The sequence below is a fragment of the Scyliorhinus torazame genome, chromosome 7 (assembly GCF_047496885.1).
Source record: "Scyliorhinus torazame isolate Kashiwa2021f chromosome 7, sScyTor2.1, whole genome shotgun sequence".
Taxonomy (NCBI): domain Eukaryota; kingdom Metazoa; phylum Chordata; class Chondrichthyes; order Carcharhiniformes; family Scyliorhinidae; genus Scyliorhinus; species Scyliorhinus torazame.
The window spans coordinates 227,071,202-227,095,259 of NC_092713.1; the positions used below are offsets into that span (position 1 = coordinate 227,071,202).

The 24,058-nt window shown below is 43.8% G+C and overlaps 1 protein-coding gene across 6 annotated transcripts in view; it reads right to left on the minus strand.

The window, feature by feature from the left end:
* ablim3 (actin binding LIM protein family, member 3) overlaps positions 1-24,058 on the minus strand; it is a 514,512-nt gene that overhangs the window by 20,834 nt on the left and 469,620 nt on the right. For 5 of the 6 annotated variants that reach the window (XR_011948320.1, XR_011948319.1, XR_011948323.1 and 2 more), the window contains 3 exons: positions 23,079-23,198; positions 18,303-18,379; positions 11,368-11,515 (listed from right to left, as the gene is read on the minus strand). Coding sequence is in view for 1 of the 6 variants with exons in the window: in XM_072512118.1 (XP_072368219.1) it covers positions 11,368-11,515; positions 18,303-18,379; positions 23,079-23,213 (360 nt within the window). In the remaining 5 variants the exon portion in view is untranslated. Of the gene's footprint in view, positions 1-11,367; positions 11,516-18,302; positions 18,380-23,078; positions 23,214-24,058 lie in introns of all 6 variants that reach the window. The other variant, XM_072512118.1, reaches the window with a different exon arrangement.

Genomic DNA, 24,058 nt, shown 5'->3' on the forward strand with positions numbered 1-24,058 from the left:
CGTGTGTGGAAACAGTCTACGTTGGCAGAGCAGTTGGCAATTTACGCTGGACTGGATTCTCAGCTGCCTGATGCAGGCAGAAAGATTAATGATTGGGCAGAGAATCCAGCGTCGTCAAAAAATGGATTGGTGCTCGACGTCGACCTGTTTCCGGATCTCTGGTTCCTCACTGATGGTGGTATCGAGATATATTTTGTTATGGGGGAATCTCTGGCAGGGGTTTCCGTTATGGGGGTCTGGTGGGAGTCTCTGTTATTGCGGTCGGTGGGGGTGGCGTGGGTCACCCTCATGCATGCGTATTGTGCAATTCCCGTGGGAGGGGGGGGGGGTCAAGATTTGCATTGCCGGGGGTTGGGGGGGGAGGCCAGCCGCCGGACCTCGCTATCGGGCCACCCGCTCAAAATAACTGCCCGATAGCGGGATTCGCAGGGCAGTCCCTTGCAATCACGGCCATACACCATTTTGCATGACAAGGGATAGTGAATCGTCTCAGGGTGCTGCTCGGAGCCCAAGTGCAAATCAGAGGCGAATCATCTCCGGCGGGAGAACATAGAACCTGGAAATAATGTAGTTTCTGCTCAGCTCTTTGATAGTGTGTAGAAAGAAGAAGTCGGTGTATGGGACCTGCAAGTGAAAGCTGCAATCCTGAATAAAACATAATTTGGCATCTTCAGCCTAAAATCACTGCGCCCTGGCATTGCCTCAAAATAAAATGAAGAACTGAGCAATATCGAAAGAGTAGTATTAGAGTTGCTGTAAGTTAGCTATCAAATAGTGGCTCCATTGTAAATTATTCACATCAAATAAATGTGAGCACAGACAGGCTACTTTTACGTAGTTCACATAAACCAACATTTTATTCCAGTGTATTCATTATGAATAAAAGATTAACACCCTGAAATGTTACATTTAGTTTCTCTCCGCTGATGCTGCCTGATCTGCTGAGTCTTCCCAGCATTTGCTGTTTGTATTTCAGATTTCCCACATCTGCGGTGTTTCTTTTTCTATCCGTGATGCTGATTCATTAAAAGCTGCAATTTTTGATGCTTTACCATGAATCATTCTCAAACCTTATTTTCACACTCTAAATGAAATTGCAGTGTAATTGGAGGGTGACAAATTTTCTTTTGTGTAATTTGAAAATGTTTCATTGATTTGGTATGGAAAAGTTCTCAAGTGTTTGAAGAATCAAACTTCAAAAACCACACTTCATGTGAAGGTCATTCCTGTAGTTTATTGCCACTGCTCTAATGCTATGAGCAAGACACTGGGGAGTCTGGATGACTCATGGTAGCCAATCTTCATATGTCTGAGGAGTCAGGGTTGATATTCCTCGTAATTGATTGTTGTGGCAGTGCCAAATGTATATTAGCTAAGCAGACAGATCAAAGGGACCAGTTAGCAAAGGGACTTTGAGCATTTGTTAATTCTGCAGGAGTACTTCTGAAGTTCAAAAAAAAAGAACATTTTCATTTCTTGACAGAGAATCACAAACTTCTTGCTTTCTCCGAGTCCATTCAGAATTGACACAGTTTAACTGAAACAGTCAACCGATTCCCATTTCCCCCTCAAAGATATTGATTTGGTATGGAAAATTATAAACTTTTTGGAGTTACAGAATTGTTTAACATGATTGATCAGTGCGATTCAAAATTCACTAACATGATTCAGAGTCCTTTTTTATGTTCCCAATTTCAAGGCTGTGCTGAATGAGAGAACAGTAAGCACAGATTTTCAACTAGTTTCACTTTTATATCTTCTTTTCTCCCCCTCCTTTCTCTTCAAGACAAGGGGCGCGATCCAACGGCCACCCTGTGCCCGAAAAACAGCTCACCGCTGCGCAGCGTGGACATTGAAAGCCGAGAGACCCTGCTTTCGGGATCTACTCGGCTCACAAAACCTCACAGGATTCAACGCAATCTCGTGAGACGTTGCGATTTGAATCCCGCCCACAATGGCCGTGATCACTGTTTAGCAAATCTGTAGCCTCACTCTAATGTGCAGATTCCTGAGGTACCTGAGGCTTTGGGATTTAACCCATTCACCTTAGAGACCTTGGGTGAGTGCCGTTCAGGACTTTTCCCCACAGACGGGGACCAGTCGGAATGGCACTTGTGGGAGTCTCCCAGGGGATCGGAGGCCCCCGGCTGCATGCCGTTTTTGCACACGCACGATCGGGCTGGGGTTTCCCAGTGTGGGTGTTGGGGTTTGCGGGGGAGGTTGCCCCATATTGTGTTCGGGCTGCGGGGGTGGGGGGGGGGGGGGGAGGTCGAGGATTGTTTCGGGGGCCTCGGAGATCGGGACGCCATTTAAAAATGGTGTCCCGATCTCTCGCCACAATGGGGAATTCCGACAAGTGGAGCTCCCACTGTACAAAACGGGGCTATGTGTGGCCTCGGCCGCACATTCCCCATTCAGGGCCCTTATTCAGTGCGTTGAATAGCCATCTGTTTCTCAGCACTGTGAGTGCTGGGAAACAAACGGCTAAACGCAATCGCTAGGGGACTTTGTTCCCTTTTGGGAGAATCACGCACATTGATTCTTTGCAGGAGTTTGGTTTCACCTGCTCCAGTCATCCTATGGTCCTTGGCCAACTGACCATTAGTCACGTGTGAACCTTGACAGTGAGTGTTGACTTTGGGAGCATCTACGTTAAGCCTGATTCCCTCATGATTCAATGTACACTTCCAGTAGGGGCCACTGAGAGCAATCAGGATAAGAATCCTGCCTACTACTTCCCCCTCTAACCAAGGACTGGTGGAAAGATCAGGGGGAAGGCACACCTAAAGCTGGAATGAAATAAGGAAGCTGTTGATGGAGGCGACACCTCCTACCACCCCAACCCCACCCCTGCCACCTCTCCTTCCTGCCCTAGGCCTCAAGCTGGGTCACTTTTTGGGCTTCTCACACCTCTGCAATCTTCCAGCCTGTCTGAGACCAGAAATTGAGACTGGGAAACAGCCCTCAAGCAGTCATTAATTGGCCAGTTGTGGCAAGAAGGAGGCCTCGCCTGTCCCACTATAAAATAGCAGAGAGGTCAGGATGGGCAGGCAGGTGCCCAGTGGAAAGGCCAATTAGACCCTCTCACCCCTCAGGTGGCACAGTGGTTAGCATCGCTGCCTCACAGCTCCAGGGACACAGGTTCTATTTCAGCCTTAGGTGACTGTTTGTGAAGAGTTTGGACTTTCTCCCCATGTCTGCGTGGGTTTCCTCCGGGTGCGCCAGTTTCTTCCACAGTCCAAGGTTAGGTGAATTGGTCATGCTAAATTGCCCCTTAGTGTCCAAAAGGTTAAGTGGGGTTACTGGGTTACGGGGATAGGTTGGAGGTGTGGGCATAAGTAGGGTGCTTTTTCCAAGAGCCGGTGCAGACTCGATGGGCCGAATGGCCTCCTACTGCACCGTAGGGACTCTATGATTCTGATATACAAAGCAGCTAGTGGAGGAATGTAAAATTTGTTCGTGCATCGCACATTTCAAATGGACGCTGCAACTACAGGATGAAAACATAAATGGGTGATATTTCATTAGTTTTTTTTATTTCAGTGTTAGAATCCCTTAATATATTGATATTCCTTGGGCTGAATTCTGATTAAAAAAGTGTTTTTAAAGTATAGACTGTTGCTAGGAATTGTAGATACATTCAATGACACAAAGAGCATGAGTCATTTCTCTCAATCACAGCCGGGATTCTGAGTTTACCTCCCACTCACTGGATGAACTTTCCTGCTCTCGCAGAGGCAATTTCGAAAGTTGGAACTGGCTACATGAAGTCCTGCCATCATGTAATCTTGCTGGAGGCAGGGTCAACCCAGCAGAGATGGGGAGTTAATTAGGCCCATTGGAGAAAAATGATAGCGTGGATGGGATTTTACTGATAATTGACATACCCCTCCCTCCCACTGAGTCCAGAGCCTAAATTAAACTCTACGCAGCCTCCAGTTGGCAGGCCTGGGGACCATCAACATCACCTCTCTCTCAACCCAGCATAGACCCACTGGGATGTAATGACTAGCTGCAAGACCTTCTGTGGAGTTGGCCCCCTGAACAATATTGACCAAACAGCAGTATCCATGCGTGATTTGGAATTGTTCTTTAACTTGAAGCATCCTTGTGATCTCCTGCCTGCCTCAGCGGTGCCCACCTTTCCTGGTGGAACTGCCAGCCCGCCACTGCAGTGGGCCTGTCATGCAAGAGTCCCTTTAAGAAATGTGTGTTTCACATATGGCAGCAGTGATGTCAGAGTGTGGGTGGAGCTGGGCTGTCTTTCTGTCTTTCACTTTCATTTTGAGCTGAAAAGCTGCTTTGTGGCTCTGTTTAGTTTTGTTTTAGATTTGGAGAAGCTGCAGTCACTGCAAGATGTGTATGAATCTTTGCAAGCTAAAACATGTTCATTTGGGATTTCAAAGTGGTAACTGCTCTCAGTAGAGAATTTAAACCTGCTGTCCTTCTGTAAAAGGGTTTTTGTCTTATAGATGTCTTATAGAGTACTGTATTCTTTGGAGGGTGTATTTGAATTGATGGTTGCTAAGATGCTCATTGTATGTTTATAAAATGTTCACTGGGTTCACAGAATAAACATGGTTTTTGTTTAACAATACTCTTAGTTCTCTGTTGCATCACACCTGTAAAGTGGGCCTTTGTATTCTGCATAACCAAAATCTATTTAAAGTTGTGGGTCAGGTGAACTCCATGGTACACTTTGGGGTTCTCTAAACCCTGGACCATAACAAATTGGGGGCTCAAGAGGGATAAAAGTCTATCTATTGGGTGGCTTAGTGAACTTAAAGTCAGTGAGGGGTGAGCATCTTTGTGGTTGCTTTTCAGATGTGGTATTTCAGTTTAAGTAGGGAGTGTGTTGTGGACAATGGCTCTTTCAGAGGCTCGGAAGTTTTTTGGGGTGGATAAGTTCACATGCAGTACCTTACGAACAGAGACTTAAAAAAAGGCTTTTAGATTTGGCAAAACATTGCAGTTAATGTTATCTGACAGCATGCGAAAAGAAGAGGTACTTACCGCGGTAGCTGAGCATTTAAAATTGCCTGAGATACAGTCTGACTCATTGAAAATGGCAAAGATTCAGTTGCAGGTTAAGCAACTTGAACATGAAAAAGAATTAAAGCAGCGTGAATACGATAGAGAGGAAAAATAAAAAGAGAGAGAAAGAGATAGAGAGGAAAAAGAAAAGGAGAAGGAGAAAAGAAAGAATGGCCCTAGCAGAACAACAAGAAAGAGAAAGGGAGATACAGATCAGGTAAAAAGAAAAAGAGAGGGTGAACTTCAGAAAATGGCCATGAAACATGCCAGTCAGTTAAAATTGGCGGATGTAAAGGGAATCGTACAGTTGGAGGAGAGTGATGAGGATAAAGAGAAAGAGCTTCGTAGTCAACGGCTTCGTGGGGATCTATTGACGTATGTCCACGCATTGCCAAGGTTTGATGAGAAGGAGGTAGAAGCCTTTTTCATTTCATTTGAGAAGGTGGCTAAACAAATGAAATGGCCACAGGATATGTGGGTATTACTGATTGAAACAAAGTTGGTAGGTAGAGCTAGTGAAGTGTTTGCATCACTATCTGAGGAGGTATCTGAGATGTATGAGGAGGTGAAAAAATCCATCTTAGGTGCATATGAACGAGTGCCTGAACCCTACAGACAAAGGTTTAGAAATTTAAGGAAAGAACCTGGTCAAACATACATGGAGCTTGAAAGGATCAAACAGAGTAATTTTGATAGGTGGATAATAGGTTGAAAATAGACCAAACGTATGAAGCTCTCAGAGAAATTATACTTTTGGAGGAGTTTAAAAATTCAATTCCTGATGTAGTGCGAACTCATGTGGAAGAGCAGAGGGTTAAAACTGCGAGGTTAGAGGGTAGCAAGGTGGCGCAGTGGGTTATCCCTGCAGCCTCATGGCGCTGAGGTCCCAGGTTCGAACCCGGCTCTGGGTCATTGTTCGTGTGGAGTTTGCACATTCTCCCCGTGTTTGCGTGGATTTCTCTCCTACAACCCAAAGATGTGCAGGCAAGATGGATTGGCCACGCTAATTTGCCCCTTAATTGGAAAAAATGAATTGGGTACTCTAAATTTATTTTTTAAAAACTGCGAGCTTAGCAACAGAAATGGCAGATGATTATGAATTAGTTCATCAATCAAAGCTTGGTTTCCGACATCAGATTCAGCCTGTGAGGGATAGAAACTGGGGAAAAGAGAAATACTCAAGTGGTAGAGTTAAAGGAGATCTGTGGGAGATAATAAAGAGAGTGTACCTCAGATTGAAAAAGAAATCCAGGAGGGTGGAAGAGAAATGAAAAGTTTCAAATGTTTTCACTGTAATAAACTAGGCCATGTAAAGTCACAATGTTGGTGGTTGAAGAAAAGCACTGGGAAGGCCGGTGTGGTAAAACATGACAAGACAGTGGGGTTTGTTAAAGTGGTAAAGGAAAGCCCAAGTGAAGCGAAGGAAGAGCAAAAGATTGTACAGCCTGATCAAGAGGTGATTATTAAGAAGGTGCCAGATCTCTTTAAAGAATTTACTAGTGTAGCAGAAGGAAGAGATGAGTAGTTATGTAGTTTGGTTGAATATTGCCAGAAAAGGTGGTAATATGTGGAATTCAGGGTGAGAGGAGTAAGGCGGGATTCTCCAGAATCGGCGCGATGGCCCGACGATGGCGTCAAAAACGGCGCGAACTACTCCGGCGTCGGGCCGACCGGAAGTAGTGGAATCCTCTGCACTTCCGGGGGCTAGGTGGACGCTGGAGGGGTTGGCACTGCGCCAGCCGAGTCCGCGCACGTGCCAAAGGGCTGGCGTGATCCCGCGCATGTGCAGAACCGCCGGCGTATTCTGGCGCATGCGCAGGTGGGTGTCTTCTCTGCGCCGGCCATGGCGGAGCCTTACAGGGGCTGACGCGGAAGAAGTGCCCCCATGGCACAGGCCCACCCGCTGATCAGTGGACCCCGATTGGGGTTGGATCCCCCCGTGCCGCCCCGAGGACCGCCCCAGCTGACTTACCTGCCAGGTCCTGCCATGTGGGACCATGTCTAATCCACGCCGGCAGGACAGGCCAAAAACCGACGGCCGCTCGGCCCATCGGGACACGGAGAATTGCTGGGGGGGGGTCGCTACCAATGGCCCCTGACCGGTGTGGCGTGTTCCCCGCCCCTGCCCCGAAACCGGCGCCGGAGAATATGGCAGCCGGCGTTGGAGCGGCAAGGCGGGATTCACGCCGTACCCCTGGGGATTTTCCGACCCGGCTGGGGAACGGAGAATCCCGCCTTTAATGTTCAATTATATAAGGGAAGGTTGGAAAGTCCAGTGAAGAGTGGTGAAGTGGCAGTAGGAGTAATAGAGAAAATATCTTGTCCAGGAATACAGTTTATCTTGGGTAATGATAAAGCTGGATCACAGGTGGGGGTGATGCCTACTGTGGTTGATAAGCCAGTGGAAAATCAGACAACTGAAGTGTTGAAGGACGAATATCCTGGGATTTTTCCAGATTGTGTAGTAACCAGGTCGCAAATTCACAGGTTAAGACAAGAGGAGAAATCCGAGAGTGAAGATAAAGTTGAAGTTCAATTATCAGAACTGATTTTTGATCAGATGGTTGGAAAAGGACAGGTGGAGGATGAGGCGGATATTTTAGTTCAGGAAAATTGGCGGAGAAAAGTGGTGCAGTTACAACAGAAAGATGTAGAAATAAAACGGATGTATCAGAAAGCATGCATGGAAGAGGAATCTTGGTGTATACCAGGGTGTTATTACCGTAAAAGTGATGTCTTGATGAGAAAATGGAGACCTTTACATACGCAGGCGGATGAAAAGTGGGCAGGTGTTCAAGTGGTATTGCCGGTAGGGTATAGAAAGGAGGTGTTGCGAGTAGCACATGAGGTATCAGTGGGAGGTCATTTGGGAGTAAGGAAAACTCAAACAAAAATCTAAAAACATTTTTATTGGCCTGGACTACATAAAGATGTAGTTACATTTTGTCAATCATGTCACACATGTCAAGTGATAGGGAAACCTCAAGCAGTGATAAAACCAGCGCCCTTAATACCCATTCCAGCATTTGAGGAACCTTTTACAAGGGTCCTAATTGATTGCATAGGACCGCTTCCTAAAATGAAGAGTGGGAATCAATATCGTTTGACTCTAATGGATGTGTTCACTAGGTTTCCAGAGGCCATTCCAGTACGCAATATTACAGCTAAAACGATTGTGGAGGAGTTACTTAAATTCTTTACTAGATATGGACTACCCACAGAAATGCAGTCGGATCATGGATCAAATTTTACCTCAAAGTTATTCAAAGAAGTCATGGATAGCTTAGGAATAAAACACTTTAAATCAACTGCGTACCATCCAGAATCGCAGGGAGCGTTAGAAACGTGGCATCAATCATTAAAGACAATGTTGAGGGCTTATTGTCAACATTATCCAGATGATTGGGATAAAGGAATTCCATTTGTACTGTTTGCAATTAGGGATGTACCTTCTGAGTCAAACAAATTCAATCCTTTTGAACTAATTTTTGGTCGAGGTGAGAGGACCACTTAAATTGATTAAGGAAAAATTGGTGAGAGAGAAATCGGAAATTACACTATTGGATTACGTGTCAAATTTTAGGGAACGATTAAATAGAGCAGGGGAATTGGCTAGATAACATTTAAAAGTTGCACAACATGTGATGAAACGGGTAGCGGACAAGAAATCCAAAATTCGTAGTTTTGCCAGTGGAGATAAAGTTTTAATATTGTTACCAGTGGTAGGTGAACCTTTAAAAGCAAGGTTTTGTGGACGTTATCAGATTGAAAGGAAATTAAGTGAGGTGAATTATGTGGTAAAAACACCAGATAGAAGGAAGATTCACCGAGTGTGTTATGTGAATATGCTTAAAAGGTACTTTGATAGGGAAGGAGAGCAAACGGAGGAGGTTTAATGATTCTAACTCAAAGTGACGAACCAAATCCAGATGACTGAATTTGACATACCTCAAATTAAATTGGAAAACGATGATGTTCTTAAAAATTGGGATACAAGTTACCTTCCAGAGAAAAAACGGACTGACTTGAAAGAGTTACTGATATCACATGGGCAAGTGTGTGGAGATAAATTGGAAAGTACTAAAATGGCTATACATGATGTAGATGTGGGAAATACTATTCCAATTAAACAACATCCATATAGACTTAACCCTTTAAAATTGGTACAGGTTAACAAAGAGATTGAAAATATGCTTAAAAATGGCATAATTGAAGTGGGTTGCAGCCAATGGAGCTCACCCATAGTGATGGTACCAAAACCGGACGGTACCCAACGGTTGTGTGTGGACTACAGAAAGTTTAATGCAGTTACAAGAACGGACTCTTATCCTATCCCATGTTTGGAGGATTGCATTGAGAAAGTGGGACAATCAGCTTTCATTTCCAAACTGGATTTACTTAAAGGTTACTGGCAGATACCTTTATCTGAAAGGGCGAAGGAGATTTCAGCTTTTGTGACTCCAGATGGCATATACTAATTCAAAGTTATGCCATTTGGCATGAAAAATGCCCCAGCCACATTTCAACAGTTAACTACCAAAGTTGTTTCCGGATTACCCAATTGAGCGGTTCGACAATCTGGTCATTTTTAGCCAGACATGGGAAGAACATTTGAAGCATCTGATGGAGTTATTTGTTCGACTTCAGGAGGCGGGTTTGGTGGTAAACCTAGCCAAAAGTGAATTTGGTAAAGCCTAAGTCACTTTCCTTGGCAATACAATCAGACAGGGTCGAATGGTCCCACAGGATGTGAAAACCCAAGTTATTGGGGAGTTTCCAATACCCTCGACACAAAGGGAAATAATGCGATTTCTTGGCATGAATGGATTCTACTGGAAATTTGTGCCGAACTTTAACAGTGTGGTTGCTCCACTGACGGACTTGCTCAAGAAGTGTAGCAAATTTAAGTGGACAGCGGAATGTCAACAGGCATTTGATGGCCTGAAGGCTGTGTTGCTTTCCCAAATTACACAAAACCATTCAAAGTGGCTGTTGATGCGAGTGATGTGGGCGTAGGTGCGGTGCTTCCACAAGATGAGGACGAAGGACTCGAACGGCCTATTGGTTATTTTTCAAAGAAATTGAATTCTCACCAGAGGAAGTATTCAACGATTGAGAAGGAGACTTTGAACTTGGTGATGGCCTTGCAACATTTTCAAATTTATGTGACCAGCAATCAGTCTGGCACAATGATATATATTGATCATAATCCATTGACGTTTTTGGAGCGATTCCGGAATAATAATGCAAGATTATTTCGATGGAGTTTATTGTTACAGCCATTTCATTTGAAAATAATACATGTGGCAGGATGAGAAAACGTGATAGCCGATGCTTTGTCACGAATGTGATGACGAGTTACAGGAAGAAGAACTAAAATGGACTATGTTTGTTTCCGTGTTTGTTCTGTTAAACACAAACAATCTTTACTGTCAATATTTCTTAACGGAAAGTGAAAAGGTAAAAAATGAAACCATCTTGGAGTAGATGGGTTTTTTTTCCTTGGGGGGAGGTGTCATGTAAGAGGCCCTTTAAGAAATGTGGGTTTCTCAAATGGCAGCAGTGATGTCAGAGTGTGGGTGCAGCTGGGCTGTCTTTCTGTCTTTCACTTTCATTTTGAGCTGAAAAGCTGCTTTGCGGCTCTGATTAGTTTCGTTTTCGATTTGGGGAAGCTGCAGTCACAGCAAGACGTGTATGAATCTTTGCAGGCTAAAGAATGTTCAATTGGTAATTTCAAAGTGGTAACTGCTCTCTGTGGAAAATGTAAACCTGCTGTACTTCTGCAAAAAGGGTTTTTGTCTTATGGATGTCTTATAGAGTACTGTAGTCTTTGGGGGAGGTGTATTTGAATTGATGGTTGCGAAGATGTATGTTCATTGTATGTTTATAAAATGTTAACTGGGTTCATAGAATAAATATTGTGTTTGTTTAAAAATACTCTTAGTTCTCTGTTGCATCACACCTGCAAAGTGGGCTCTTGCGTTCCCCATAACCAAAATCTATTTAAAGTTGTGAGTCAGGTGAACTCCGTGATACACTTTGGGGTTCTCTAAACCCTGGACCATAACAGGCCGCTCTGGACCTCTCACTTTCGTAGTCTGCCTGCTGCCCTTAATTAGACCAGGCTCCTGGAGCCAGCTTTTTAATTGGGTACCCCCAGGAAGATTGCGACTGATGTCCCCCCCACAGCCATTTCCAGCATTCTGACGTGGAATTGAGGCCGGCATTGGGATTGTGACCGAACCAGGAAAATATTCCAGCCTTTTTATTTAGGAATGAATTGAGGCTTGCTTATAAAGCCTACAGGTAGGCGTTTCTTTTCAAGTTACTTACATCCATTCATCGGGGAATCGTAGCCTACGTTCTGTAGATATTCCCTACTTGTTGTCGAGCTGCGTGTTGACCAGGGGTCATTATCATAAGACCCTGATCTGGCTTTCATCTCCTCCTTCAGAATTAGTCGGTTAATGCCGCTTTGTATCTAGAACAAAAGTAATGAATTCAAATTTTACCTTTAATAAAGCCCTAATTTTGATTAATCATCTCAACGGCACAAATATGTAAATCTACTGATAAGCAGTACTGATCAATGAATTTAACAAGAGCATGCTGATAATGCATATTCATTAATATCAATGAAGTCAGAGATGAATACTATTTGGCACACACTGACTGCATCTTGCACTCGTAGTTTATTAGAGGTTAAAAGCCACAATATGTATTTCAAGACTCACATAAAAATATATCAACATAATGAAAATGGAGGAAAAACTGCGCTTTTTGTTAATACAGGTCTATGCTCCTCCATTCCCCAGAAGCAACTGTCTGAGTGGCACGGTAGCACTAGGGGTTAGCACTGTTGCTTCACAGCTCCAGGGTCCCCGGTTCGATTCCCAGCTTGGGTCACTGTCTGTGCGAAGTCTGCACGTTTTCCCTGTGTCTGCGTGGGTTTCCTCTGGGTGCTCCGTTTTCCTCCCACAAATCCCAAAAGACGTGCTGTTAGGTAATTTGGACATTTTGAATTCTCCCTCCGTTTACCAGTACAGGTGCTGGAATGGGGCAACTAGGGGCTTTTCACAGTAACTTCATTGCAGTGTTAATGTAGGCCTCCTTGTGACATTAAAGATTATATTATGAAGGACTTACAAACGTCCTTGAGGAAAAGTCGCAGTTCAATGAAACCTAAATTGAGCAGGCTATAGATTTTAAACCAAACCATGACAGAATCATGATTGATTCATGGTGGCCATTCATTTTAATCATTTTGATTTGCTGAAAGTCCTGCTGGGCATTGACCTCTGCATTGTAAGGCAACACCACCAGCTTCCAGACCTAATTGAGTGACACTGTATAAATGTATTTTTTAGTCATAAATACAGTTCTCTGAATGCGGGGAAGAACTAACATATGACGAGGGGATACAAAAGCAGTTTAAATCCAGAATTAAATGATGGTCACTGGCAGACACTGCTTTGACATAAGCCATTGTGCTAGAAAAAAGCCTTGCTATACTGCTGAGGCGGCAAGTGTAATGATGGATGTTCACAGACTTCAGTGAAAACACGAAAGGTATTTATTAATAAGAAAGCTGTACTGAGGCCAGCAGCCTCACGGCTGCCCCAGTCTCTACATGTCTTCTAGGTGTCTTCTGCCTGAGAGAGGACTCCTCTCCCTGGGGCGATTACCCACTCTCTTCCCCAATTGGGCCCTCATGACCGGTGATCCTCTACAGTCGTGTTGTCCTTAAAGAACAAAGAAAAGTACAGCACAAGAACAGGCCCTTCGGCCTTCCAAGCCCGTGCCGACCATGCTGCCCGACTAAACTACAATCTTCTACACTTCCTGGGTCCATATCCCTCTATTCCCATCCTATTCAGGTATTGGTCAAGATGCCCCTTAAATGTCACTATCGTCCCTGCTTCCACCACCTCCTCCGGCAGCGAGTTCCAGGCACCCACTACCCTCTGTGTAAAAAACTTGCCTCGTACATCTACTCTAAAGGTACAATCACCAGAAATTTTCCTCCTTTAACTCCTTTATATAATCTTCAATAACTAAGCTACTCGGTCCTAAATTCTAACGAAACATTGTACGTGAATTGGACAATTAAAAATCGAACCTTTGAGAGGTTTTTTTGTTTCTTGTAAAGTGATGTAATTCTGTAGTCCGAGATGCTTCCACAGGATTGACATGAACAGGAACTGCAATAAAGGGTATCTCTTCTGGCACAGTCAGAGTTCATTGCTACTTGTTTCCATAGAGACACCGGTTGGTCAGGCACTCAGGTGCTTAAGGTTCAAAAACATTCTTGATGGCAACACCACTGTTGGAGTCTCTCTCTACTCATCATGTGATCCATGTGTTTACGAACGATCCGTCCCTCTTGTCCACTAGGTACGACAGGAGTCCGATCCCAGAGACAATAATTTCAGGGATCTAACTTGATCCACTATCACAGTTTCGGATTATGACACCATGTCATATTATGTACTTAACATGGGTTTCTTTATTGTTGCAGTGGTGATGGCTCATTGATGAGATCTTGAGGCTTGTGTGTTTAAACATAAACACTTTAACTGGTAGGCTTTAAATATGTGCAGCTCCAAATATAGTCTTGTATGGAGCTGTTGTATGCAGGCTTGCTGCTTTTCCATTTGCGTGACCAGTTCAGCAATCGTACTCTAGCACACAATCTCAGTTTCTTTCTCTGTCTGAATTGCTGATTCTGCTGTCAATTTCAATGGGCGCGATTCTCCCAAAAGGGTACAAAGTCCACCAGCAAGTGCATTTAGCCACGTGTTTCCCAGCGCACACAGTGCCAAGCAACACATGGCTATTCGACGCGAATCGTGTTGAGTAAGGGGCCTAAAGGGGAACACGTGGCCGAGGCCACATATAGCCCTGTTTTGTACAATGTGGAGCTCCGCTTGTTGGAACACCCCATTGTAGCAAGAGATCGGGACTCCATTTTTAAATGGCGTCCTGATCTCCAGGAACCCCGAAACTATCCCCAACCTCCCCCCCAGCCCGAACACACTATGGGAGTGTGTTCCCCAAAATTCCCCCAAACCATCCTCGCTCAAACCCTCGCAACCCCGGCCTGATCGCGTGCACAGACAAATGCCAGCCTGGCACCTTGGCAGTGCCAACCTGACAGTGCCCATGCCACATGCGCACCTTGGCAGTCCCAGCGTGGCACCTAGGTGGCACTGCCAGGGTACCCCAGGTGGCACCAGCAGTGCAAGGCATGCAGCTGCAGGCCTCCAATGCCCTGGGAGACCCCCACAAGTGCTCTTCCGTCTGATCCCCATCTCTGGGACGAAGGACTTGAATCCCAAAGCTTCAGGTACCTCAGGAATCTGCACATTAAAGTGAGGTTTACTGCTTCGCTTTAATATGCAGATTTGCTAAAAAGTGATCCTGCCCATTGTAGGTGGGATTCACATTGCAAAGGCTTGTGAGATGGCATCGGATCTCTCGAGGCGGGGTGAACCTGGTCTCCCGGCTTTCAAGGACCACACTGCACCATGGCGAGCTACTTTTCTGGTGCAACGTGGCCCTTAGATTGAGCCCAATGTTTTTACCTCTTTGGTTAATTCCATCTTTAAGCTCTTATTCTCCCAATTCAATTCTTCCCTGGACGTTTTCTTACTTTCTAGTTGCTTTTCATGGAGTTCACCTTATTTTCCATTATCTCATGAATTTCATCTTCTTAACTTCATTTTGTAAATTTTTGCAACCTTTTATTTTCCAAGTACGCTATCACTCATTTCATCTTGTTTTAATGTCTTCTTTGGAGCTTTAATTCTTTTTTTGCTGATTCCTCTTTATGTTGAATAGTTTCTACTTTCTTTTGAAGTCTTTAATGTGTTTCTTCCGAGTAGAGTGCATCATGTTCTCACTGGATGTTTACATTTCACAGATGGATTCTTCATTTCTACTTGCCTGAACTTCAGCTAAATGCTTTTAGCTTCACTGCTGGTCAGGTTTGTCTCCAACGAAGTGTTGACTTATTTTTATTCTGTAATTCTCTTGTTGCCCTTCTTGTGAGGTCTCACATTACCTTTCTTCTGGGGTCTTTCATTGCCCTTCTTCTGGGGTCTTTCAATGCCCTCTTTCTGGGGTCTTCTATTGCCCCTTCTTTGAGGACTTCATTACCTCCTCTGAGGTGTTCTGTTGCCTCATCTTTGAGGTCTTCGTTGTTTATGGACCTTGTTTGAGAGTTGCTCTCTAACTGGGATCTTCTCCAATTTTCCTGCCCATAGCCATTTGTTCCTTCTTGTGTTGCAGCTTTAACTGCATTGCCACATTAAAAAAGGGGCTGGTTTAGCTCACTGGGCTAAATCGCTGGCTTTTAAAGCAGACCAAGGCAGGCCAGCAGCACGGTTCAATTCCCGTACCAGCCTCCCCGAACAGGCGCCAGAATGTGGCGACTCGGGGCTTTTTACAGTAACTTCATTGAAGCCTACTCGTGACAATAAGCGATTTTCATTTCATTTCAAATGTACTGCCACTTTAAATGAATTACTGCTGTAAATGAATTCCTGCTTTAAATGAATTACTGCTTTAAGACTGTCATTTTTTTTCACCGAGCTGTCACAAGCTTCTCTGTGTGTTTTTTCTGCTCTTTCGGAACCTTGTCATGAACCTAGCTGTTCTTTTTTTTTAAACTTAAAAAAAAATTCTCTGGCTTATGGAAAGCTCTTCCAGTGACCTCTGCAGCTTTTTTTCTGTTTGGTCATTCAGAGAGTCCTTCTCCCTCCCCTCCCTGGTGTGCTGGATTTTCTTGTCGGTTTCAACAGAAGAGCCAGTGTGGTCTGTTTGAGACTGTTTTTTTAAACTCTAAATTTTTTATAAAAACAGGTTGGGAACTTCTTTTTAAAACTTTAGAACTTCGCTGCCTGCAGCCCTTCAGTGCAGGGACTGCTACCACGGAACCCCACAGGCTCTGCTTGGATCACGAGCCCGTCAATCTCAGCATCTTCAGTTGAAGAACTTGCGACAGCTCCATGGGACATTTCTTCTTCTTCACTTAAAACACTGCTCTCTATGCGTTCTTCTCTTTTTAACAACTTTATAGCAACTCTGCGTTTTTCTTTAACACAAGTTCTATTTTCCTTAAACTCAAAGTCACAGCTCTTCTTTCTGAGGGCTATTTTCTCCTTTTTTTCCATACAGTTCTAAACTTTTGACTGTACCAGCCAATCCAGGTCCACTCTGCGTCCATCCTTCATGGTCTGTCAATATCTCAATTTCTCAAATGGGTCTATTTGCCCAAAGGCAGGCACTCGGCTCTGTATTTTTTTCTTCATGCTTCAATTAAAACAGAATACTCACAGATGTTGGGAGGCTGTGTCATCATGATCCATTTTATCCTTGTAGCCAGGTGTAATGATGCACATTCACAGACTCCATTAGAAACACGAAAGGTGTTTATGAATAAGAAAAGCTCGACAGAGGCCAGCAGCGTCAAGGCTGCCCTAGAGCATCCCACCGGCTACTCCAGTCCCTACATGTCTTCTATATGTCTTCTGTCTGAGAAAGGGCTTCATCCTCTTGATGATTACCCACTTTCGTCCTAATTGGTCCCTCAAGCCAGGTGACCGTCTTCTGCTGCGTTGCCATTAAAGGCACAATCACCACAAATCACCACAGCAAGAAAGTTCATGACAGTCTTAGGACAACACCCATACAACTATCAATAATGATGGTACCATGACCTGCAGGCAGTAACACAGTCTTGTAAGCGACTTGGTGCATTGTTGGCAGCTGCCTTGTGTTTGTCATATTTTTAAAAATGCAGAATTTCACAACTTTCTTTACTATACGGAAATTGGAATTTACTTTAGCTCTCATAGTAGTAAAAATGTGATTTTCAATGTGATATGTGCATGCTGAAGGTATCAGTACCAGATGGAGATTACTACATTTGAAAGTAAAATGTTGCTCTGCTCTCAACATGATAATGTCCTGAAAAGCATCAATTTTGTATTCTGCAGAGACTGCCATTGTCAAAAGAATTACAAGCAGTATATTGCTGATTGCTGGATGAAATGCAAAGGTATTTAGGGGTTCTGATAATTTACAATTCAGATTTCATTCTCTCCCGTGTACAGAATGCAGTGCAGCAAACACTCTTCTCATTTGGTCCCTGATGAAAATAAAAACTATTCTCATTTGGGACTTTTTGGAATAAACTCGGGTTATGATACCCTAGCATGAGATATAGTCTTCAGAAGATCAGGGAAGGAAAAGATGAGGTTGAAGAAGCAGGAGCAAAGTTGCTTTACAAATTTGACCTTTCCTGTACATTTTCCAATTGTACTTTAGAATAGATAGGGCTGGTTTAGCACAGTGGGCTAAACAACTGGCTTGTAATGCAGAACAAGGCCAGCAGTGCGGGTTCAATTCCCGTAACGGCCTCCCCGAGCAGGCACCAGAATGTGGTGACTAGGAGCTTCTCACAGCAACTTAATTGAAGCCTACTTGTGACAATAAGTGATTATTATTATTATATTTTGCTGATTTTCTACGTGCGTTAATGTTTCATGTTAATGTCTTTGAACATATACTGTCTATGTTTTCCGTTCCTGCCCGCCACGATACACATCGCAGGCGGGATGGATAATTTGACTGTCAGTGAAGGGTCTGTTGACCTTGGGGAGGAATTTCTGGTTCTGGGTCGGGCGTGACCAGAAAATCACGGCCATTGTGTAAAATGCGCTTGTGATTGATTCTGAAAATTTTCAGACTAGATCTCTGCAGGACATCTTTCTCTTTACTATTTGAATTCCAGATCTTGGTTGAGTTTGCAGCGAACAATGGGAACGGGGGGCAGCACGGTGGCACAGTGGGTTAGCCCTGCTCCCTCACGGCGCTGAGGGCCCAGGTGCGATCCCGGCTCTGGGTCATTGTCCGTGTGGAGTTTGCACATTCTCCCCGTGTTTGCGTGGGTTTCGCCCCCACAACTCAAAGATGTGCAGGCTAGGTGGATTGGCCACGCTAAATTGCTTATTTGGAAAAACTGAATTGGGTACTCTAAATTTAAAAAAAACATTCATCGGGAACTGTATTTGGAGCCTTTGGGAACTTCTTGATGTTTGCACATGACATTAGTAATTTAAGATACTTTAGTGTGTCAATGGATTTGTCCTTGATGTGCATCAAGATCAATCGATAACTGAAACTCTATCCTTCCTCATGCAATATCATTGTTTGCATTTGGATAAGTACAAGCAGAAACTGTACAGTGGAGATGAAGTTCATACCCTCTGAATACCCTGGTCCCAAATATTTTGGCTATCATCCTCTGCACCAGATGAAGATCTTCGACTTGATCTAGAAGCTGAAAAACAAAGCACTTATATTAAAAGTCTTTACTAAGCAGTAGACTAGGGGCGGGACCAAAAAATAGTATACGCTGTGCTTTCTGACCCATTTAGCTCAACATTCCTTTCAGTCTTTTCTTGTCATTTAACCTCTATTCTGCAATCCTATTCCGTCGTGACTTAACCCATCAAATTCTGGATTTGTAATAAATATAGGGAGAGATTTACCCACCACCCCGCTGCGCCCGCCAACGGGATCTACCATCCTGCCGTTCTCAACAGGATTTCCTGGAGACAGCACCCCTCGTTGCAGGGAAACCCGTGCCCCGGTATGGGACAGGAATTTCCCGCTGGTATGAACTGCTGCAAACCCCGCCCATAATCTTTTTCTAAATATTTATCCAATTCGTTTTCAAATTTTAAATTATTTCCATAAACCACTGTGAACAATAAAAACAATCTTTTCCACAATCCAGTTATACTCTCACATTAGATCTGATCCCCAGAATCACTTCTGTGTGACTCATTGGTACACCTTACTGCTAAACCCTTATGTAATTGTAAATATTGCACCATATCTCACTTCAAAGTTCCCTGACCCAAGGAGAGCAACTTAAGCTCCATCTATCTTTTTTTCACAGTTACTGGAGCTGTGCCCATTGCGAGATATCAATGTCTCCCATATGTCTGAGCTCTTTGTGATATGGTTCTGCTTGCTCCAACATGACCTTAACTTTACCCTCTGACAAATGCTGTGATTTACTTGAAAGTGTATTTATCACTGCACATCGATGCTACAAAAAGTCTATTGTTTCTAAATGGTATTTGCATTTACCTTTGGCTCAAAAATTCTCTTGTGAATTAGGCAGTAAATCCACTATAATTAACATGCACTCTGTAGCACAAGCCATTGATTAATAATGATTAATTATGGCTGTGTTATTCTGCTCTGCTGTAAGTGTTTGTTACAGAATGATGAAAATAGAACCTATGGGAGGCAGCTAACTTTCAACTGTACATTAAATGCAAAAAAGTAGAACATTATACAATAAAAGACAATTTAACATCACAACAGGATACTAATTACAAAACATTTGTTCAAAAGCAGAGAAAATGCACTCACAGAAATATTATAATCCATAATTTGAAACAAGGATCTGGAAATGTTATGAATGCAGGTCTTTACAAGATGGACATGTTACAAAATGTCTCTTTTAACTTCAGCTAAAACAGAATGTTCATGATAGGTAAACGATGATCATACTAAACTTCTGCTCAGAAAGAGCCTCACGTGATTTGATTGTCATGGGAGAAAGCAACCCAAACCAAAACCTACTGAAAATCAAGTGAAAGTTTGCACATCTGAACACAGAAAAAACGGACACTTGCATTTTGAAGAAAGACACAGGTATATGAGGCCAGTTTATCATCTTCGTGACATATTGGTGGAGTTGGAAATTTCCCAGCTTGGCAGGTCCACCCCAATAGAAAGTGCTTTTATCAGACCAAATTTCCACTTCTGGGTGAGGTGGGGGTGGGAATAGATGTTAGGCTCGTGACCCAGGAAGCAGATCAGGGGCGGCTACAAGGGCAACCAAGTGTCAAGGCAGTATGTTTAAAAGGCCTGACTCCGTTTTCTGGCACTTCATCTCAACTGTTTGCTTATATTTTAGGCCCTCACACCTCTACTCATTCGACATGCCACTTCTATTCCTCTGGATAAGTTTATAAAACTTGAGAGAAGTTTATTAAAATTATTAGGGGTATAGATAGGGTGAACTGTTGTGGAGGCTTTTTCTCAGGGAGAAATTGAAAATTACAAGGGGGCATAAGTTCAATGTGAGGGGGGATAGGTTCAGTGGAGATGTGCGGGGAATGGTTTTTACATAGAGGGTGGTGGTGACCTGGAATGCACTGTTAGGTGAGGTGGTTGAGGCAGATACGTTAGCGACCTTTACAAATTATCTTGATAGGCACATGAACAGACGGGGTATAGAAGGATACAGGTGGTTGGTCTAGATAGGACACGTGATCGGCACAGGTTGGAGGGCCGAAGGGCCTGTTCCTGTGCTGTATCGTTCTTTGTTCTTTGGAGGGGGCAAGAAGTGAATTGGAAAGGCCTTTTGACCTTTTCTTTAAAAATGTTCCCGAATCCAGACTATGGTTCATGATTCCTCTGAAGGACTGTGAAGTCATTGAGAACTTATCCCGACTCCATAAATATTGCAGGGGGCTGGGAGGCCCTACCTTCAAAATGGAGCCTGCCAGGCAGTGGAGAGCATGGCATCAGTGTAATACCTGTGTCCTTATTCTACGCCACCTAAAATTAGGAGCTCCAGAAAGGGGGTGGAAATCCTGGAATTGGGTCCTGTTTACCATTTTTTAATTCCTCATGCCTCCATTCTGACATGGTCAGAGGCATGAAAACCTGTGCCACGGAGAGAGAGAGAGGGAAAGGAATTACTATGTGTGGAGAAGCAGCAGCTATGGCTATGAAGAGCAGAGTGAAATGTTCTTATGCTAACAACTAAGTAGAATGCTTGTAAAAGTTTTCTGTTAGAATGAAAGGAGACTCAAGCCAAGCTGGGGGCTAGCAATATTTGGAGTAGTGGATGAGCCGGGAGTGCAGGAGGCGAAAGAGGCCGGAATTCTGGCCTTTGCGTCCCTAGTAGCCCGGCGAAGGATCTTGCTATTGTGGAAGGAGGCGAAGCCCCCTAGCCTGGAGGCCTGGATAAACGACATGGCTGGGTTCATAAAGCTGGAGAGGATTAAGTTTGCCTAGAGAGGGTCTGCGCAGGGGTTCTACAGGCGGTGGCAACCGTTCCTAGACTACCTCGCAGCACGAGGAAGGTCGTGGGAAGACCTCCTAGAGGAAGGTCGGTCAGCAGCAGCAGCAACCCTGGGGAGGGGGGGGACAAGAGATTGTTTGAGGGGATGGATGAGCAGGAGATAACATGGAGGGTGGGGGAAACTGGCCCGTGCGGGCGAGAGCCAGTGTATAAAGCTATGTAAATATACCATTTTGCCATGTATACATCTTGCTCAGTCCGATTTTGTGTTATTTTGTTACGGGGGGGGGGGGGGGGGGGGGTTATTGTTTGTAAGGGGAAAAAATTGTGTTGTTAAAAAACCTTAAATAATATATTTTTTTTAAAAAAGAATGAAAGGAGACAGAACGGATCTGAATTTTGGAGATTTAAGGAACAAGGAGCAACCGAGGTGAGCCTTGCTGGCTTATCTACTTATTTTATTTAACATTTATTTAGCCAGATGAGTCAATTGAGAAACAATTCTCATTGACAAAAATGACCTGGCCAAGAGGCCAACACCAGAGCAACAGAAATTACACAACAGTACAATTCATTTATACACAAAAAACATAAAATATAAATAAGCAGTGGAACAGATTTGACGGTTTGGCACGCGGAGGTTGTTTCTGGATAACCCAGATTGAGTGGAACTATATTTGAAGGACACCTGTGGATTGAACCTGGAGTGGCAAATCGTTATGATGTGAAATCTTGTCCTTCGGTTCTTCTCATCGGTCACTGAGAAATTTCTTTTTCAGAAATTATTGATTTTTACAGGGATCGTAACAAAAAGTATAGCTAATTGCCTAATTTTAAGCCAGTTTGGCCTCAAGATAAAAAACTACATGCTTTTGCACTGGTCTTCTACTGTTTAAATCCTTTGATATTTAGAATTTGTTTCATGTAATATTCTTAAATGCTAAACTCCCTGGTGGTGGGTTGTGTGTTGGCTTGAGAGCTGGTGGTTTTTGTTTTTGGTGTCTTGTGAATTTTCTTTTGTCATATTGCTGATTCTTTTGTATTCTAGGGTTGTCAATAACTAAAAATATCAAATGGGGTGACCAATCGTCCCCAGTCAATAGGATCCGGGCAGGTTATAACAGTAACCAGAGAACATCATGAGATGCTTTATAGATCCATGGCACCTCAATGTACTTCCACACCCATGGGAAGCTACACTCCATCATCAATGAAATTTAACAATCTCAGTTGACCTTTTAAAAAAAAATTGTCAGCATGTATGACTCCTCTGTTTGAGGGCCAGAATAGAGCATAGTATTTCATTACCACCTTCTCTTGACATTCTTGTGCACGTCTGCATTGAAGATAATTCACAAGCACAGTAATACCAATCTCACAAAGTTGCCCAAGTGGTTCAGTGTAGAGCTCTTTATCAATCATTGGGGATGTCTAATACATAGCTTCAGGTTTATTTAATTCATACTTCTATCTAAATTAACTGGGAAAATCCAAATGCTTATTTTATTAAGATGTGAGTGATACAGATTTTAGCACAGCACATTAGCTTGGGAGAAATGCAATGCTGAAGTGTTCGAACTGATTGCATAACTATTGAGTTCACTCTTGGAGCAGATCTTGGTTTATGTGTTTTTAATTTCTTTTGCCAATTATTTGAAAATGCATTTCATCTCACACAAACTTCTTGCCCACACAACAGCTGCTGGGATGCAGAATAATGAATGAATTCAGCGAAATAGTACTTTCATTGCTGACTTTTAGTAGTCTGCAGCTAATAAGAGTCATTCTTTATTCCCACACACAATCCAAAAAGAATTTCAATGTTTCCCCTTCACAACTACTGCATCCCCCGTCCGCCTCTCCCCCACTGCATTATTACAAAGTGTAATCCCATCAAAAGAACATCAGCACCGATTTATATGCCTACCTTTGGGTGAAGCTGCGGAAGGCCAGTACTCTGACTCTGACTGCTGGAAGATGTCTGGAGAATAAGCTGCTGGATATCTTGCAGATTGAACAATATCCTCACTGGTTTTGCTTTTTGTTGCTATGTACACATATTCTGAGAATGAAACAAACCGCAGTGTAGAAAATTATTCTATCGTTCGTGCACTTCAGTCAACAGATTATGTAGTAATGAAAGTATTTTGCTCCACATCCATACATTTTTGATACATTTTAATATTTTCTCTTCTTATTCTCTTTTTTTCTCCTGAAAGTTGACTCGGGTTAGTTAATAATTCATATATACAGCTGTCACTCACATTGACACACAAACGGAAAAGTAAACATGAATAGGGCCTGGCAGATTTTCATTGTGGCCCGCTTATTGTAAGGATTGTTTCAGACACCTGCTACTCAGCTAACATCAGTCAACACAGCACAGACTGGAATAGAACCTACAGACTACTGAGGGCCACATGAGACAGTGGCCTTACCAGATAGGCTATTTGGCATGGTAAAAGATATTTTAATTATATCGTGGAGGCTCCCAGAGTCGGATCGCCCCCGCACCAGGATGGCCCCCAGTCAGAACTCCGAGGTCCCGCCGGGTAGGACCATACGGAGAATCGCCGGGGGGGGGCGCTTTCAACGGCCCCCGACCGGCGCGGCGGCGACCCCACGGGTGCCGGAGAATCGGCGGCCCAGCATCAAAGCGGCGTGCCCCCCCCCCCACACCCCCGGGCGATTCTCCGACCCGGCGCTGGATCGGAGAATCTCGGTCATGGTCTCTTGCTCTTCAAGAGACATCACCGTTTGGAAGATACCTTCAAAAGAGCCTTGCAACTTGTCGGTTATGCAGACTGCTGCCATTGTTTGCTGGTGGTGGAGAGTGGATATTTAATGTGGTGGATGCCGATCAGGTAGGCTGCTTTTTCCTGGATTTTGTTGAGCTTCTTGAGTGTA